The 19,520-nt window shown below is 44.7% G+C and overlaps 1 protein-coding gene across 2 annotated transcripts; it reads left to right on the top strand.

Moving 5' to 3' along the window:
- The first annotated feature begins 627 nt into the window (after nt 1-627).
- Nucleotides 628-18,369, top strand: NOCT (nocturnin). Of its 2 annotated transcripts, none has more exons than XM_040418453.1 (4): nt 628-1,029; nt 11,200-11,463; nt 15,455-16,316; nt 17,964-18,369. In XM_040418453.1, exons 1-3 carry the CDS (start codon nt 753-755, stop codon nt 16,288-16,290), a joined length of 1,377 nt encoding a protein of 458 aa, XP_040274387.1. In that variant the 5' UTR covers nt 628-752; the 3' UTR covers nt 16,291-16,316; nt 17,964-18,369. The 2 variants fall into 2 exon arrangements, with proteins under 2 accessions (XP_040274387.1, XP_040274388.1); XM_040418454.1 differs by lacking the exon at nt 628-1,029 and adding an exon at nt 4,185-4,311.
- The last annotated feature ends 1,151 nt before the right edge of the window (nt 18,370-19,520 follow it).

The following is a 19,520-nucleotide window of genomic DNA, read 5'->3' on the forward strand; positions in this document are numbered from 1 at the left end:
CAGTCGTGTTACCGAGCCCTAAGGCTGCGGCTACACCTAGACTGATTTTTTTAACAGGGCGCGACCACAAAGCGCGGTCGTAATGTGGTCATGATGTGTTTAGGCAATGCATTCAGTTGTTACCACACGCATAATCATGCCTCTAGGCTAGGGAGTGGTTTTTTGTCCAGAGAGTTGTTTGAACTGTGAATTTCGGAAAGGTGATAAAACAAAGTTGCACTTTATAGGGAGCCTGTGTGGTGACCGCCCGTCCATGACATGCACCTTTCCCCTCACGGGCTGTTTGTATTTGTTTATACGAGCTGCAGACTTGGCACTGCAGGTCTCCATTCTGGTACAACCTTTCACCCACTTCCCAATAGTCGCTGAGAGCCGCTTACCTCCCCCTCCCTCAATTCAGGGAAACCCTGGAATGGGCTGTACCACTCTGCATCATCGGAGGGGAATGTCAACACACAGCTCTGTCAGCATTTGTTTGGTGGTCTTATGAATCTGCCAGAGAACATATAACCTCTCAATGGAAATGTACAAAGGGCTCTTCCTGTTGCCACTAGTATGAACTATAGGAAGAGGACAGCACCCCCCCAACAGAGAGTGAAGCAGTCCAGGATGACGTGCGCTAGTCTGACGTCACACCAGGGCGTGGCCCACATGCTGAGAAGCCGGTATCTGTCTGTCACGGGGAGCACCAGGCTTCCCATTGTGAGGCAGAGACGCGGGGACAGCGAGCTCCAGAGAGTCCGGGGCACGGGATGTATCAGAGTCCGGCAGGTCGGCTGTGCTCGGCGCTGAGAGACGTGCCTGCGCTGTGCGCCTCCTCTCTGCGGCAGCAGCCACAGCACTCCCCGGTGAAGCGAGCCCTCTCGCCGCCCGTCCTGGGTTCCCTGGCCGGCTTTGGTTGCTGTCATAGTCTGGCCGGCTGGATCGGAGACGGACCGGTGAAAGCAGCGTCTACCGCGGGCACATCATCCCCTCCAGTGCCGGCAGGCGGAGCGGCCGGGAGCTCTGGCCGGGCAGCTTCTCGATCAGGTGAGTGTCAGTGTGACGGTAGGGGGCGCTGTGCGGCGTTATGTAATAGTGCGGCTGTGTGCGGTGTCTGGGGCCCATCCTGTGCCAAGAAGAGGCCATGGTTACTACAGCATGGCACTGTGTGATGGTTGGTACTGCCCTCTCCTCCATCATGTAGTGCGGCGATGCCACATGGGTCACCAGCGGGTGACCTCCTTCCCTGGTTGTCTGACAGCAGTCACTGCTGTGTATGAGGGTATATGGCCAGAAGTACATACCTGAGCTTGTTTCATGTATGTGTGTCCTCGTGTGGCAGTGACGTCTATAGGACTGTATGCCACTGCCACCCACAGCACAACCTACAGCGGTGACGTCTATAGGACTGTATGCCACTGCCACCCACTGCACAACCTACAGCGGTGACGTCTATAGGACTGTATGCCACTGCCACCCACAGCACAACCTACAGCGGTGACGTCTATAGGACTGTATGCCACTGCCACCCACAGCACAACCTACAGCGGTGACGTCTATAGGACTGTATGTCTGCCACCCACTGCACAACCTACAGCGGTGACGGCTATAGGACTGTATGTCTGCCACCCACTGCACAACCTACAGCGGTGACGGCTATAGGACTGTATGCCACTGCCACCCACTGCACAACCTACAGCGGTGACTTCTATAGGGCTGTATGCCTCTGCCACCCACTGCACAACCTACAGCAGTAACATCTATAGGACTGTATGCCACTGCACAACCTACAGCGGTGACGTCTATAGGACTGTATGCCACTGCACAACCTACAGCGGTGACGTCTATAGGACTGTATGTCTGCCACCCACAGCACAACCTACAGCGGTGACGTCTATAGGACTGTATGCCACTGCACAACCTACAGCGGTGACGTCTATAGGACTGTATGCCACTGCACAACCTACAGCGGTGACGTCTATAGGACTGTATGCCTCTGCCACCCACTGCACAACCTACAGCAGTAACATCTATAGGACTGTATGCCTCTGCCACCCACTGCACAACCTACAGCGGTGACGTCTATAGGACTGTATGCCACTGCACAACCTACAGCGGTGACGTCTATAGGACTGTATGCCACTGCACAACCTACAGCGGTGACGTCTATAGGACTGTATGTCTGCCACCCACTGCACAACCTACAGCGGTGACGGCTATAGGACTGTATGCCACTGCCACCCACTGCACAACCTACAGCGGTGACTTCTATAGGACTGTATGCCTCTGCCACCCACTGCACAACCTACAGCAGTAACATCTATAGGACTGTATGCCTCTGCCACCCACTGCACAACCTACAGCGGTGACGTCTATAGGACTGTATGTCTGCCACCCACTGCACAACCTACAGCGGGGACGGCTATAGGACTGTATGCCACTGCACAACCTACAGCGGTGACTTCTATAGGACTGTATGCCTCTGCACAACCTACAGCGGTGACGTCTATAGGACTGTGTGCCTCTGCACAACCTACAGCGGTGACGTCTATAGGACTGTATGCCTCTGCACAACCTACAGCGGTGACGTCTATAGGACTGTATGCCACTGCACAACCTACAGCGGTGACGTCTATAGGACTGTATGCCACTGCCACCCACAGCACAACCTACAGCCGTGACGTCTATAGGACTGTATGCCACGGTACAACTTACAGCGGTGACGTCTATAGGACTGTATGCCACTGCACAACCTACAGCGGTGACGTCTATAGGACTGTATGCCACTGCTCAACCTACAGCGGTGACGTCTATAGGACTGTATGCCACTGCACAACCTACAGCGGTGACGTCTATAGGACTGTATGCCACTGCACAACCTACAGCGGTGACGTCTATAGGACTGTATGCCACTGCACAACCTACATCGCTGACGTCTATAGGACTGTATGCCACTGCACAACCTACAGCGGTGACGTCTATAGGACTGTATGCCACTGCCACCCGCTGCACAACCTACATATCTTCATTGGTGGCGGAGTGTATTAAAAACAATGGTGGTGCAATGCACCCCCCCAGTATTTAAATCATTGGTGGCAGTGGCCACAGGGGGTCCCCTCCTCATTGGTGGCAGTGGCAGTTCCGATTGGAGCCCCAGCAGTGTAATCCTGGGGCTCCGATTGGTTACCATGGCAGCCAGGATGCTGCTGAAGCCCTGGTTGCCATGGTAAGCTCCCCGCTGCCGTGTGCACAAAGCACAGGGCAGCAGGGAGTGGGACGTCCTATTTACCCTGATAGATCACTATTAGGCTACATGCACACGGACGTTGTTTGTTTCCGTGTCCGTTCTGTTTTTTTTGCGGACAGGATGCAGACCTATTCAGAAGTTCGCTCGACACTATAGACAACCCCTGTAATAACAATGGAGGAGCAGGGCGCAACCTAAACCTGATTCTAATTTACAGCTGATTTATTATTTCTTTTTTTTACATTTGCTGATTGAGTTAACCCATAGTCTTCACTATGCCATCAGTCATACACACGGAGCTGCTGTAAGGCTCACAATTTGGGGGTGCTGCTTCTGTTAGGGGTAACACTGGTTGGCTCTTTTTAAAAGGCACTGCTGTATTTTCCACATCCAGGTGGTTTTAGTGATAAGAGAGCGTCTCTAAGGCTACTTTCACACTAGCGTTTTTTGCGGATCCGAAAAAACGCTTCCATTACAATAATACAACTGCACGGATCCGGTTGTATTATGTCTTATATAGCCATGACGGATCCATCTTGAACTCCATTGAAAGTCAACGGGGGACCGATTTGTTTTCTATTGTGTCCGAGAAAATCCATCCCCATTGACTCAAATTGTGTGTCAGAACGGATCAGTTTGGCTCCTCTTCGTCAGGCGGAGAACAAAACGATGCAGGCGGCGTTTTGGTGTCCGCCACCAGAGCGGAATGGAGACGGAACGGAGGAAAATTGATGCATTCTGAGCGGATCCTTTTCCAATCAGAATGCATTAGGGCAAAACTGTTCTGTTTTGGACCGCTTGTTAGAGGCCATGATGGATCTCGCAAACGGAAACCAAAACGCCAGTGTGAAAGTAGCCTAAGCTCTGATCCAAGCCTCAGGTCTGTCACAATCTAAAAAACCTGCATGGATCTAACACATGACAGAAGCATGGCACAGCTATTCTTGTACTTTCCAGTGACATCCACTAGATGTCGCTGTGCACTTCCCCTTTTTGTCCTGCCCGTGTGACGGTGAAGTTCGGATGTCCCTGGTGTGAACGGCCAGAGCTGTGTGGTTTCGTAATTGTACAGCTTCTCTTAGGTGCGTATTGCGGCCTCTTCCTTCCCGTCATGATTCGCTTCCCTTGGCTCATTTACAGCAGGGGTGACGGCAGCTGCCCGACTGAACAGTGAGTGCCGGATCTTGCTTTTTCTTTTGGTAATATGGGGGACGGAGTTCTTCTTCCAAGAGCTACATCCACGTTGTCCCTGTGTAATGGAAATGTCTGCTTTACCAGTGGACCCAAGGTCAGAGAGGTCACTCGGAGCAGACTCTCGGAGGGGCCTTGGCGCTGACTCATGTAATGTAACCCCTGACTGTCTTGCTGACACGGTTTCCACACTTGCACTTAATACTAAGCCATGGACTCATGGGGCAGAATAGTATCATCAGTGCTCTAGCTGCTGATATCTGTCCCTTCTGACTGCTACTTCCCCCCCCTCAGTTCTACACTCGGTACGGAAGATGTGACCATGTGCATTAAAGGGACGCTACACAAAGCTCTCTGTCCTGTTTCCATTTGATCTTCAGTGTAATTCAATGTATTGAACCCTGTGGTCAGCCGTGTGTGGCTGGAGATATCAGGCTATGCATACCTCCTAGCATTGCATTTTAGGCTACTTTCACACTGGCGTTTTGGTTTCCGTTTGTGAGATCCGTTCAGGGCTCTCACAAGCGGTCCAAAACGGATCAGTTTTGCCCTAATGCATTCTGAATGGAAAAGGATCCGCTCGGGATGCATCAGTTTGCCTCCGTTCTGTCTCCATTCCGCTTTGGAGGCGGACACCAAAACACTGCTTGACGAAACTGAGCCAAACGGATCCGTCCTGGCACACAATGTAAGTCAATGGGGATGGATCTGTTATCTATGACACAATCTGGCACAATAGAAAACGGATCCGTCCGCCATTGACTTTCAGTGGTGTTCAAGATGGATCCGTCTTGGTTATGTTAAAGATGATACAAACGGATACGTTCTGAACGGATGCAGACGGTTGTAATATCTGAATGGATCCGCACCAAACGCGAGTTTGAAAGTCTTACTCTTTTGGTTAAAAAATAATTTTTTAAATAGATCAAATTTTCAGCAGTTTTTGTTCTACAGCCCTTTCATTGTGTTTTTGCGGACCGTATACGGAACCATTCATTTCAATGGGTCCGCAAAAAAAACAGGAGACAGTGTGCTTTCAGTTTCCGTATTTCCGTTCCGCACAAAAATAGTCCGCATTACAGACAAGGATAGGACTGTTCTATTAGGGGCCAGCTGTTCTGTTCTGCAAAATACGGAATGCACACGGATGTCATCCATATTTTTTGTAGACCGCAAAATACATAGTCATGTGCAAGAGGCCTTAGGCCTAGTTCACACGAACGTATGGCTTTTATAGTTTTTTTGCGGTCCGTTTTTCACGGATCCGTTCCGTGTTTTGTTTCCGTTGTGTTTCTGTTCCGTTTTTCCGTATGGCGTATACAGTAATTACATAGAAAAAATTGGGCTGGGCATAACATTTTCAATAGATGGTTCTGCAAAAACGGAACTGATACGGAAGACATACGGATGCATTTCCGTATGTGTTCCGTTTTTTTTTTTTTTTTTGCTGACCCATTGACTTGAATGGAGCCACGAAACGTGATTTGCGGGCAATAATAGTACATGTTCTATCTTTCAACGGAGCGGAAAAACGGAAATACAGAAACGGAATGCTTACGGAACACATTCCGTTTTTAATACGGAACCATTGAAATGAATGGTACCGTATACGGAACGCAAAAAAACAGCTTGTACACTCGCAAAAAAAACGATCGTGTGAACTAGGCCTTAGGCCTCATGCACGCAACTGTTGTGTGCGTCCGTTCCGTCATTTTTACAGTTTAACGGAGGTCCCATTCATTTCTATGGAGCTGTGATAGTCCTCCGGTTTTTTTTCTCCGCATCCGTGATTCCAGTCCGTCAAAAAAAATATAACCTGTCCTATTCTTGTCAGTGGAAAACTGAGGATGGACCCATTCAAGTCAATAGGTCTGTCCAAAAAAAAAACTGATGCACAACTGGTATGTTGTCCGTGTCCGTTTTTTCTACAAGACCTTGGTGCAATAAAATTACACTTTTCATTACCCTTCCTTTTTTTTTCCCTGTCAGACAAAAAACAGGAAGACACAAGGAAACACAACTGAGGCAAAATCAGACACGGACCACTGAAGCCAAATCACTGACAGTGAAAAAACACTGTCGTGCACATGAGGCCTAATACTGAGTCTGTCAGGTAGCTGCTCTGACGGCTCAATGTGCGGCCCTTATCTGAACTCCTGACAGCTCATGAACGCTCTTTAAGCTACTGTGTATTTTCAGTTTAAGAAGTTGGCCATAATGAATGTTTATAAACTATCAGGAAAGTGAAGATGCAGAGGGATTCGGGCCTCAAAGCAGCGCCTTCATGGATTCTGTGGAAATTGGTAGTCTGCAGGTACATTGAAAGTGAAGGCTGTAGAACAAAAACTTGAAAAATGTTAACGCCTTGCGCCTGAATATGTAATGTCAGTGGGGCGCAAGAGGTGTATGAAGTGGTGTCCTCAGCTGATCCTTATTCCATACATGGTAGGTGCCAGCTGTATATTACGGATGGCACCTGGTCACGATGCCCAGGATCGGAGATGACTCTATTCCCTGTCATTTAACCCCTCAGATGCCACAGTCAGCAGCAACCGTAGCATCTGAGCGGTTAGACAGGGGGAGAAGGCTCCCTCGGTCCTCTTATCAGAGCCCCCGTAACAGTATCACTGTCAGAAAATGTGCGATCTAGTAACATAAAAAAAAGTTTTTTCCTTTGCAGTGAACGGTGTAATGGGAGGGAAAAAAAATCCAGTTTCTGTATATTTTTTTTTTTTTGGGTCACCTTGCCCCTCCCAAATTTTTTTTATAAAAAGTGATTTGAAAGTTGTATGTAACCCTAAATTTGTACCAATAAAAGCTACAACTGACCAAAAATAAGCTGTATAGATCAGATTTTTAAAAATGTTACAGGAGTCAAATGTGCTAAAACCGGGAACCAATCTATTCCCAGCCCCGGACACATTCCCCTGGCTGAGATCGGGGAAGGACGGTAGTATTAGGCCTGAGCCCATAAAAGGCTTCTAGGCCGATTGCTAGTATATTCCAATGCTGGCCTGGCACTTCATTGGAATATAAACATCATCGACATTGCCTCATCCTGTAATGCTCATATTATTAAAATAAAATAATTATCCCATACGGCAAAAAGCATAACAGAAAAAAAAATCTAAATGGCTAATTCACTTTTTTTTTATTTCCCATTCCCCCCCCCCCCCCCCCCCAAATGCAATTAAAAGTTATCAAAACTTCACACACACTCCAAATTGTTATCAATTAAAAGTACCAATTGCTCCACACAAAAAAGATCTCGCACAGCTCTGTAGACCTAACTAAAGTTATGGAGGTCAGAATATAGCGATGCAAAGAAAATGTATTTTTCCCAAAGTTTTTTCTTCAGTAATAAAACACACAAAAAAATACATAAATATGTTATCATTGTAATCTTACTGACCCATAGAACAAAGGGCACAGGTTAACAAAACCCATAAAACTGTTTTTCTTTTTGTTTTCAAATTTCACCCGATTTGGATATATATATTTTTTTTTTTTTCCCAGGTTCACACTACATTGTATGCAACAGTAAATTGTGTCATTAGAAAGTACAACTTGTCCTGTGTAAAACAAGCCCTTATACAGCTATATGAGCGGAAAAATAAGAAAAAGTTATTGCTACGGGAAGGTCAGGGGTTAAACTTGAGGTCCTGAAAGGGTTAAAGTGGTAAAACATAATAGAAACAATATAAATGTGTTATCACTGTAATTGTACTGATCCACAGAATAAGGCTACATGCACACGACCGTGTGCCCCCGTGGCCGTATTGCGGCCCGCATACAGCGTGTCTGCAATACACGGGCACCGGCCGTGTGCATTCTGCATCACGGAGATGAGGCACGGATCGGAAGCCCACGGAAGCAATACGGAGTGCTTCCGTGGTGTTTCTGGCCGTGCCTCCGCATGGCAAAAAAGTAGTGCATGCGCTATTTTCATTTTATTTTTTTGCGGTGCGGACTGTCTGATGTGGATCGTGGACCCCATTCAAGTGAATCGATCTGCATGCGGCTGCCCCAAGGTCTGTGCCCATGCATTGCGGACCGCAATTTGCGGTCCGCAGCACGGGCACGGAGCCCTAATGTTGGTGTGCATGTAGCCTAAGCTTGTCGAGTCATTTTTACCGTATAGTGAATGCCTTATAAACAATACCTGAAAAACCATGGCAGAATTTTTTTTTTTTTCTTTTTTTAATTTCACTTTTTGTTTTTTGTCAATACAACATATGTTGAATTGAATGGTGCTATTAAAAAATACAACTTATCCCACAAAAAAAAAAACCTTAAGTGGTGTGTGTGTGTGTGTGGAAAGTTTAAAAAGTTACGCTTCTTGAAATTGGCACGAGGTTAATAAAGACCAATTGTAAAAATTATTTTTAGCCTAAATGAGTAAAATGCAATGATAAAAAAGGTGGTCATGGCCTTTCAAGTATAGGGACCAGAAAAATGTATGTGTAGAGTAGAACTACAGAGAGCAGTCCTTTGAGGTAAATGAAGCTGGTGTGTAATGATGCTGCCGTCGGCCCTGGAAGTAGAGAAGATGACCTTCATTACTACCGATTATGACCAGCGGAGATTTGTCTGTAATGCACACATTGATGCCGGACGTTCTGTTCGCCGTTTTATCGTGTATTTTGTAACCCTGTACAGATTGTTCTGTAATGTACCAGAACGGGGAGTGTCACTGGGACACGGTCTCCTCCAAGCTCAATGTTCCTTACATTGTGTACAAGATGTTACTTCAAAGACTGAACGTCAAATCTTAAAGGGGCAGCAAACATAGATGAGCTGCCATGATCTAGGTAAATGAGTTAGGCTGTCCCATACATTACATACAGTGGCATCCGTCACCTTAAGGTTCTTGCATCCTTTATTTTCTATTCCCCAACGTATATGTTAAAGATGGGCCAAAAATGTAATGTGAACTTCCCTGACTTTGAGCCATATTCGGGAATAAGTATGTGCACCCTGTTGATGAATATAGCACATGCTGCACTTGTCAGTTATGATGAATTTTCCCCAATTTCCATAACCTTCACAACTGCTTTTTAGTTGTTGGATGGAATTTACTTTAGATTCTTGACATTCGGTCCTTGTGACAACTTGGACCTTAGGCTATGCTTCTACACTCCAATTTTGTAAAATGCAGTTTTTGAAGCCAAAGCCAGGAACGAATATGTGTTAAAAAGTGACATCAAACTGGATCTTTGGTCACTGGCTGGATGTGATGACCTTGATGTAGGGAATGGACAGGAGCTAAATGGTTAATAAGAAGATAGGCTCACTTGAAGGAGAGTTTCTTGTGGGGTGAAGTATTCTTGTGTAAGCCTTGACCGCTCCTCAGGAAGTCTGTCTGTACTCTCTGCCGCAGCTGCCCTTGAATGTCAGTGACGTGGCTTATTGTCTGACTTGCTTAACATCTCTTATCTACTGATGGGTTTAGACAGACTAAGTGAGCAAGGTGATATAAGCCCTGCTTTATGTGGATCAGACAGAGCTCTGGTCCCGTGCAGTCGAGAAGACCCTTTCAGACAGGATGGATGTACGCTTCTCAGTCACCATGCCCGCCACGCAAGGATATCACGGCCTGTCCGTGCAAGGTAGGACACCTCTACCACACTTGTAGTCCATTGCCCTTGCAGATTACTTTAGATTTGTTTTCTACTGGACTGTGAAGTTTTCTTCTGTGGCGTCGGTGAACTAATTTATACTATATAGAGCATCTTCAGGAACTTTTATAACCTTCCATTCCAAATCCATAGGCATTAATATGGACTTGGTCTCCTCCTTGAAGCTAAAACAGCTTCCAGTCTTCTGAAAAGACTTTCTGTAAGGTTTTGAAGTGTGCCTGTGGTAATTTTTGACTGTTTATCCAGAAGAACATTTGGCTGGGCTTGCAAACTGCAGTCTAGTTAATCTCAAAGGCGTTTAAAGGGGTTGAGGTCAAACTCGTCCAACAGTGCCTTTACGGACCTTGCTTTGTGCACTGGGGTACAGTGGCACTGGAACAGAAAAGGGCCTTCCCCCAACTGTTACCAAAAAGTTGGAAGCATAAAGTTGTCCAAAATGTCTTGATATGCGGAAACTTTAATATTTCCATTCACTCGAACTACGGGGCCTAGCCCAACCTCTGAAAATCAACCCCATCGTATTAAGTGCAGTCAGGCAGGTAACATTCTCCTGGCATCTGCCAAACACAGACTCGTCTATTAAACCGCCAGATAAAGAAGCAATGGCCACTGTGCATGGTGGGCACACCGAGAAGTGGAGCAGCCCATGCACAGTAGACATCGGGTAGTAGCAGCAGATCCTCAAGGCTTGCGCCACTACTTGTAGCAATGGCACAACTGCAAGATTGACAGGGCCGGTTGAGATGTCGGGCCCTGTCAAGGGGGTGGGGTGAGTCTCTTAGGCAGCGGGACTGGACCTTCACTGCTCAAGGTGGTTCATTGTTGAACGAATTTGATGTGTATAAATTAATTCATTCATCACTGATACCCCCTACTCACATTCCTGTACTTATCTGTGTAACCTACCATCTGAATAGAAAGGTGTCAATTTCTACCAAGTGGTTCTCTCCTGAGATGACATGTCTATGGTATTTTTCCATATAAGAAGGTCGCCAGTGTTTGGTGTTATGTAGCACCCACCTAACCCCCATGTTACACCTAGTGCAGGCCTTGCTGGCCGATAATTCGGTGTCACATGTATACAACTCTTCCCAGTTACAGAAGTTGAAAAGCTTTAATTTGTGTGTTAATCCCCTATAGTGTGTTCCATGGGAAACAGCACCAGCCGCTTGTACAGTGCTCTTGCCAAGACGCTCAGCAGTACAGCTGCCATTTCCCAGCACCAGGATTACCCTGAAGAATCTGAACAGCTGGATCCGCTGGACCCCAAAGATCTTCTGGAAGAATGCCAGGTGGCTCTGCAGGACCGGCCCGCCAGGCTCCATAGGCTGTTTGTTGGCCGGACAGATGATCTCAGCAGCCCACACACCTTCCGAGTGATGCAGTGGAATATCTTGGCTCAAGGTATACTTACTTTACTACTAGTCCAGCATGGTTTTGTTTACTGCCCCAAAGATTTACCACATCTTGCATCCAGAGTATTACTTTTATTGCCTAAAATGAAACTGAATTTTTTTACAGTCTCCAAGTGAAGAGTTAGGCTACTTTTACACTCGCGTTTTGGGTGGATCCGTCATGGATCTGCAAAAACAGATCCGTTACAATAATACAACCGCATGCATCCGTCATTAACAGATCCATTTGTATTATCTGTAACCTAGCCAACACGGGTCCGTCATGAACTCTACTGAAAGTCAATGGGGGGATGGATACGTTTTCTATTCTGCCAGATTGTGTCAGAGAAAACGGATCCGTCCCCACTGACTTATGTTGTGTGCCAGGACGGATCCGTTTGGCTCAGTTTCATCCAACGGACACCAAAACGCTCCAAAGCGGAATGGAGACTGAACAGAGGCAAACTGATGCATTCTGAGCATTAGGGCAAAACTGATCCGTTTTGGACCGCTTGTGAACAGCCCTGAACAGATATCGCAAACTGAGACCAAAACGCCAGTGTGAAAGTAGCCTTAGGTGTTTACAGCAATTTTAGTAGGAATTGTGTTCAGACCTGCATCTATTTAGGTGTTGGATATTTCAGTCCTACCTCCAGAAGTCCCACGAGGCTCAGTATTGTCCATAGAAAACTATCGTATCACTTAGGGCTCGTGCACACAAACTTTTTTTTTTTTTTTTTTTTTTTTTCCCTGTGTCCGTTTATTTATTTATTTTTTGCGGTTTGTATGCGGAACCATTCACTTCAATGGGTCCGCAAAAAAATGGTGTTCATTCAGTTGCTGTATGTCCTTGTGGCCGTTCCACAAAAAAAGAACATGTCCTACTCTTGTCCGTTTTGAGGAAAAGGATAGGCAGTGTTAGGGTCCATTCACATGTCCGTTTTTTCTTTCCTAATCTGTTCCGTTTTATGCGGAACAGATCTGGACCAGTTCTGTACCCATTCATTTTCAATGGGTCCTGGAAAAAAAATCGGACAGCACAATGTGTGCTGTCCGTTTCCGTTGTTCCGTTCCGCATGTCCGAAAAAATATTAAACTTGTCCTATTCTTTTCCGCAAAAATCGAATCCTGGTACAATACAAAGTCAATGGATCCGCAAAAAACGGAAGACATTCGTATGTCATTACGTATGTCATCCGTTTTATGCGGATTCCGTTCCTGGAAATTAAATTTTTCTTAAACTTTTATTCACTTTTTTTTTTTTTTTCAATTTTTTTTTTTCAAAGAAATCCAAACAACTTTATTTGCTTATTGAAATTTATACATGTTTCAGTTTTTTGCCGATCCGCAAAAAACGGATGACATACGGAAACATTTTCAGGAACAACTGATCCACAAAAAACGGACTGAAAATCGGGATATAGAAAAATACTGACGTGTGAATGTAGCCTTACAATAGATCTGCAAAAAAAACTGATGCAATACTGATGTCACACAGACGTCCTCCATATTTTTTGCGGATCTGTGTTTTACAGACTGCAAAATACATACGTTCGTGTGCATGAGCCCCTACTGTTATTGTGCCTAACATTAACTCTTTCTATCCCTATTTACACCTAGAGGCTCTGCTCTTTGCAACTGTCACACCTTCTGCTCTTTGACAGGGTCATACAGTGAAAATGTGATCACACCTGGCCCTGACGTTTCCTAAAGTCAAAGTGCAGAGGACGCCGCATTTGCAGAGAGCTGAGCCTCCAGGTGTAACAGCAAGGCCCTCATTGCTCCTAGAGGTTAATTTGCATATATTAAAACATAATTGTTCCCAGAAATGCGGGCACATAAGAACATGGGACCAACATAGATGCCTTCAGTTGCCAAGTGCACATGTAACAGGTCAGTCAGATTCATAGGTACAGATCTGCTGACAGATGCCCATTCAAAAAATAGTTTCTCTCCAGCTTTCACTTTGTGTATCTGACTCCTCTTGCTTTCTGCTTCACAGATTGATCTGTTGACTGTCTGTACATTCCTAATGACTCATAAACCCTCATTATAGTTATAGGGAATCTCACCAACTGTTTGCCTTTCTGTGGTCAGCACCTCCATCACTGCCTGGCCCTGTCAATCAAAGCAGCCAGGGAGGGCTGGCCACAGAAATCAGTGGAGCTTAGGTGCAACATGAGCAATGGTGACGCCCTAATTGCACCCATGGTCTAATTTGCATGTTAAGAAAAAGTGTCATGACTCAGGAAAGGAGCCTCAGATCAACAAAAACAGATTCCCTTGAAACTCTTATCACTTTAATAGGTGTGTATGTGCTGTGAGGAGTTCAGAGATGAGGGCTACATATCAAGCTGTCAGAGCAGCTTTGTCAGATTCACTGAAATTGTGGAAGGCAATAGTCTACAGATACTGAAAATGAAAGCTTTATCTACAGAATATTGCATCCCCATCTCTGAGTCTGTCAGAGCTGCTCTGATGGCTTGATATGTAGCCTTTATCTCTGAACTCCTGACTGCTTATGAACACATTATAGCTCAGACAGATAAATGTTTTTGAGCTATTAGGAAAGTACAGATAATGGCTACAGGTTAACCCGTCTGAGCTCTCACAGATGCACTTTGAGGCAGTAAGCAACAGTCTGTAGATACTAGGGTTGCACCGGGTATCGAACGGTCAATACCCAATTGATACTTTTGCACCCGGATCGATATGATACTGGGATTTGCTATTATCTGATACTAGGCTTGCGCTACTGCGCAGCTTAGTATCTTTTAGAGAACATGCATGGTGCCCTCAGCACGTAAGCATGTTCTACTGAGGCGGCACAGTGAAGGAGTCTTTCCCTCCACACTGTGACGTGGCCGCCACTGCCACCAATGAAAAGATTAAGGGGAATGGCTGTGAAGCTGCCGTTGAAGATGATACTGAGGAGGGCCTGTTGGCCACTGCGCCACCAATGAATATAATTAACCCCTAAATACAAAAGTACGCATCCTGCCTCAATGCCAGGGGTACTGCTGAACTGCGCCAATCCCTCAGGTACTGCACCTGATGGGTTAATTGACTGGGTTCAGTGGGATTGCCGTTCCCTGTCATTGAGGCCGGGTGCCAGCTGTGATACACCTGCTGCCAACATTTGTATTAAGGGGTTAATTATTTTCATTGGTGACACCCCCCCACCCCCCCGCCCCCCCCCCCCCCCCCCCCCAATTAAGTTTAAATCTTCCACTTTCCCAATTTTACATTTAAAAATATAAACACAAAAAAAAAAAGAATATATTAGGTATTGCCACGTCCGAAAAAGTACGTACTATTAAAATATCTCCGGTGAACGCCATAACAGGGGGGGGAAACATTTGTGTCCGAAAAGACAGATCTGTCTCTATTGACTTACATTGTGTTTCATCTGTCTTGCTCGGTATCCTATGATGGCACACAAAGACGCTGCTTGTAGTATTTTTGTGTGCGACATGTGAACGCTACAAAACGGAACAGAGTTCATTCTGATGCACTCTATTCAAGTGCTTTCAGTTTTGTCCCCATTGAAAATGAATGGGGAGAAAACAAATGAATTTTGCTGCGGTTTTGAGATCCTGTGACCGATCTCAAAATGGTTCAGCAAAACGCAGATGTAAAAGTAGCCTTCCACAGACAGAAATCCAGCCATCAGTAGCCAGGATGTACCAGGTATGTCCTCGGCTAATGAATTGCCATCTTGCTAGGCCGTATGAAATACATCATTGGCAGGGAATGAGTCCATGGGCCAGGCTTTTACTTGCAAGGTAACTACCTATAGGTAGCACTATATATAGTTGTAGGCATCCTGAAAGAGTGGAGTATTGCCTGTAAGACCACCTACACCAGCTGGATCTAGTCAAGGACAACTAGTACCTTCCAAGAGCTTCCGTAGATTGAGCGTCAGAGTGATGGGCCGCTTATATTTGCCTGTTATCCATTTTAACATTGGTGTCTACATCATGGTTTGTCTCTGTTTGCAGCTCTCGGAGAAGGAAAAGACAATTTCATTAATTGTCCAATGGAGGCACTGAAATGGGATGAACGAAAGTACTTGATCCTTGAAGAGATCCTCATGTATCGTCCTGATGTCTTGTGCCTGCAAGAGGTAGATCACTACTTTGATACGTTCCAACCAATCCTTAGTAGGTTGGGCTATCACTGCACTTTTTTGGCTAAGCCGTGGTCTCCCTGCTTAGATGTGGAACATAATAATGGGCCAGATGGCTGCGCCTTCTTTTTCCTTCAGGACCGCTTTCAGTTTGTCAGCAGTGCCAAATTCAGGCTGTCAGCTCGGACATTAAAAACCAACCAAGTAGCCATTGCTGAGGTGCTGCAGTGTAAGAAAACTGGCAGGTTGCTGTGCTTTGCTGTCACCCACCTAAAGGCCCGCACTGGATGGGAGAGGTTCAGACTTGCACAGGGCACAGATCTTCTGCGGAATCTTGAGTCCGTCACCCAAGGTGCCAAGATTCCTCTAGTTGTTTGTGGGGACTTCAATGCAGAGCCTACTGAGGAAGTGTACAAGCGCTTTGCCTCGTCCAGTCTTAATCTCAACAGTGCCTATAAGGTGCTTAGTGATGATGGAGAAACTGAACCTCCCTACACAACTTGGAAGATTCGTACTACTGGGGAATCCTGCAACACGCTGGATTATATATGGTATTCCCAGCATGCCCTAAAAGTGAACTCTGCCTTGAGTTTGCTTACCGAAGAGCAAATTGGGCCCAACAGGCTTCCATCTTTCAACTACCCTTCAGATCATCTGTCTCTGGTCTGTGACTTAAGCTTTAACATTGACCCCGATAGATTGTTATAATGGTTTTCACACTCATCCTTGATGTACAGCCAGGTCCATAAATATTGGGACACCGACACAATTATAACATTTTTGGCTCTATACACCACCACATGGGATTTGAAATGAAACAAACAAGATGTGCTTTACCTGCAGACTGTCGGCTTTAATTTGAGGGTATTTACATCCAAATCAGGTGAACGGTGTAGGAATTACAACAGTTTGCATATGTGCCTCCCACTTGTTAAGGGACCAAAAGTAATGGGACAGAATAATAATCATAAATCAAACTTTTACTTTTTAATACTTGGTTGCAAATCCTTTGCAGTCAATTACAGCCTGAAGTGGAACGCATAGACCTCACCAGATGCTGGGTTTCATCCCTGGTGATGCTCTGCCAGGCCTCTACTGCAACTGCCTTCAGTTCCTGCTTGTTCTTGGGGCATTTTCCCTTCAGTTTTGTCTTCAACAAGTGAAATGCATGCTCAATCAGATTCAGGTCAGGTGATTGACTTGGCCATTGCATAACATTCCACTTCTTTCCCTTAAAAAACTCTTTGGTTGCTTTTGCAGTATACTTTGGGTCATTGTCCATCTGCACTGTGAAGCACCATCCAATGACTTCTGAAGCATTTGGCTGAATATGAGCAGATAATTGCCCGAAACACTTCAGAATTCATCCTGCTGCTTTTGTCAGCAGTCACATCAATAAATACAAGAGAACCAGTTCCATTGGCAGCCATACATACCCACGCCATGACACTACCACCACCATGCTTCACTGATGAGGTGGTATGCTTAGGATCATGAGCAGTTCCTTTCCTTCTCCATACTCTTCTCTTCCCATCACTCTGGTACAAGTTGATATTGGTCTCATCCGTCCATAGGATGTTGTTCCAGAACTGTGAAGGCTTTTTTAGATGTCGTTTGGCAAACTCTAATTCTGGCCTTCCTGTTTTTGAGGCTCACCAATGGTTTACATCTTGTGGTGAACCCTCTGTATTCACTCTGGTTAAGTCTTCTCTTAATTGTTGACTTTGACACACATACACCTACCTCCTGGAGAGTGTTCTTGATCTGGCCAACTGTTGTGAAGGGTGTTTTCTTCACCAGGGAAACAATTCTTCGGTCATCCACCACAGTTGTTTTCCATGGTCTTCCGGGTCTTTTGGTGTTGCTGAGCTCACCGGTGCGTTCCTTCTTTTTAAGAATGTTCCAAACAGTTGTTTTGGCCACGCCTAATGTTTTTGCTATCTCTCTGATGGGTTTGTTTTGTTTTTTCAGCCTAATGATGGCTTGCTTCACTGATAGTGACAGCTCTTTTGATCTCATCTTGAGAGTTGACAGCAACAGATTTCAAATGCAAATATCACCATTGAAATGAACTCTGTACCTTTTTATCTGCTCATTGTAATTGGGATAATGAGGGAATAACACACACCTGGCCATGGAATAGCTGAGAAGCCAATTGTCCCATTACTTTTGGTCCCTTAACAAGTGGGAGGCACATATGCAAACTGTTGTAATTCCTACACCGTTCACCTGATATGGATGTAAATACCCCTCACATTAAAGCTGACAGTCTGCAGTTAAAGCACAACTTGTTCGTTTCATTTCAAATCCAATTTGGTGGTGTATAGAGCCAAAAATGTTAGAATTGTGTTGATGTCCCAATATTTATGGACCTGGCTGTTTACCTAGAAATTCTGTATCTGTATGAGGGACTTCAAATAATGAAACTATTTATTTTAATGGACTCCAATAAGTGTGTTCCAGAGTAAGTTACCTGTGACCATTTCCTTACCAGAGCTGCTACACCGCCACAATGGTTACCATGATGTTATATAGACTATTATGCTGTTTTTTTGTTTTTTTTTGTATGTATGGTATTTACATTTTTATTTTTCCATACTGAGTTGTAGCATTAGAACCAAATGCCTTTTTGTAATGACGTGCACACATTTAATTTAACGGCAGTTGTTTGTCAGTCACTTTTTCCAAAGTATTTATTTTTGTACTTAAAGCAAGTCGCAAAAATCTATATTTATTTGTTAATTTAGGTAAGAACCAACAACTGGCAAATTTTTTGTTCAATGCAATTATTCTAAAGTGCAATATAAAAGGATTTGCCAGTTTGAGGACCTAATGTGATTATTATTTTTCATGCAGAAATTGGTGTCTTGATGTTTTTGTGGAGCAACCAAAATGAAAATTATCAGCCATACTTATGAGAAATGTTAGAACAAATCAATGCACTAAGAATATTTAACCCTAAAAATAGTTCACAACGAATGTATTTTTCTTTTTTATGAACTAAGTGTTGGAAATGCTTATTAATATTTTAATTTATCCTCTAGAGATAATATTTAAAAGTATAATAATAGTGTAATGGCCTCCCTGCACCTGGGTAGAATGGAGTGCGTTATTCACCCCAATTTTGACTTGAATGTTGTAATGTGAAATCTTAGTATAAATGGTTTGTTTCATAGAAGCTAACATTTGTAACTACAGTAATAGATATGCCTCAACCTGAATAACATTTGATAAAATGCAGCCTCACCACATGTCACCATGAATAAAGACTTATTTATTAAAAATGGTGTTTTTGCTGATTACTTCCTCATTTTAGTGTTTTCCAGCTGTCAATCCCCCAAAAATGTAGTTATCTGCAGTCCCCTATGATAAGGGTGATCTAAATAGAAATATATGACCTACATAAGATACAATGAAGCATGCCCAAGAAAAAAACAATAAATGGCACAAGGACTAAATTCCAAATATTAGTACTTATTAAATGGTCACTAACTTTTCACACAACTTTGCATAAATCAAGTACAAGCGACCACAAGAAACTTTGTAATATTTTTTTATTGGTGAGAAATGTCTACTTCACTTGTTATGTTATATTATATTACAAATGAAACTTTAAAGGGAACCTGTCGCCTCAAAAATGCATCTACACCCGCCAGCAGTACCTCATAGTAGCCCGCAGTCTGATATAATCATATGTTTCATCCTGTAGTCCGATGCTGCATAGGCTCAAAAAACGCTGTTTTGTTTTTTATCAGCGCTATATTGCCAGTCGGCTTCAAGTCAGGGGGGCAGCGGCCTCCTTGCTTCATGTCAAGGTAACCATGCCCCCTCTTGCCTGAGTGACAGCCTGCAGTTCGGCCGCGATTGCCAAAGTCCTTATTTTAAATCCTCTACTAATGTTCATAACTACTCAGACTTATCTATACCCGGTGGAGCTT

Source organism: Bufo bufo, chromosome 2 (genome assembly GCF_905171765.1).
Source record: "Bufo bufo chromosome 2, aBufBuf1.1, whole genome shotgun sequence".
Taxonomy (NCBI): domain Eukaryota; kingdom Metazoa; phylum Chordata; class Amphibia; order Anura; family Bufonidae; genus Bufo; species Bufo bufo.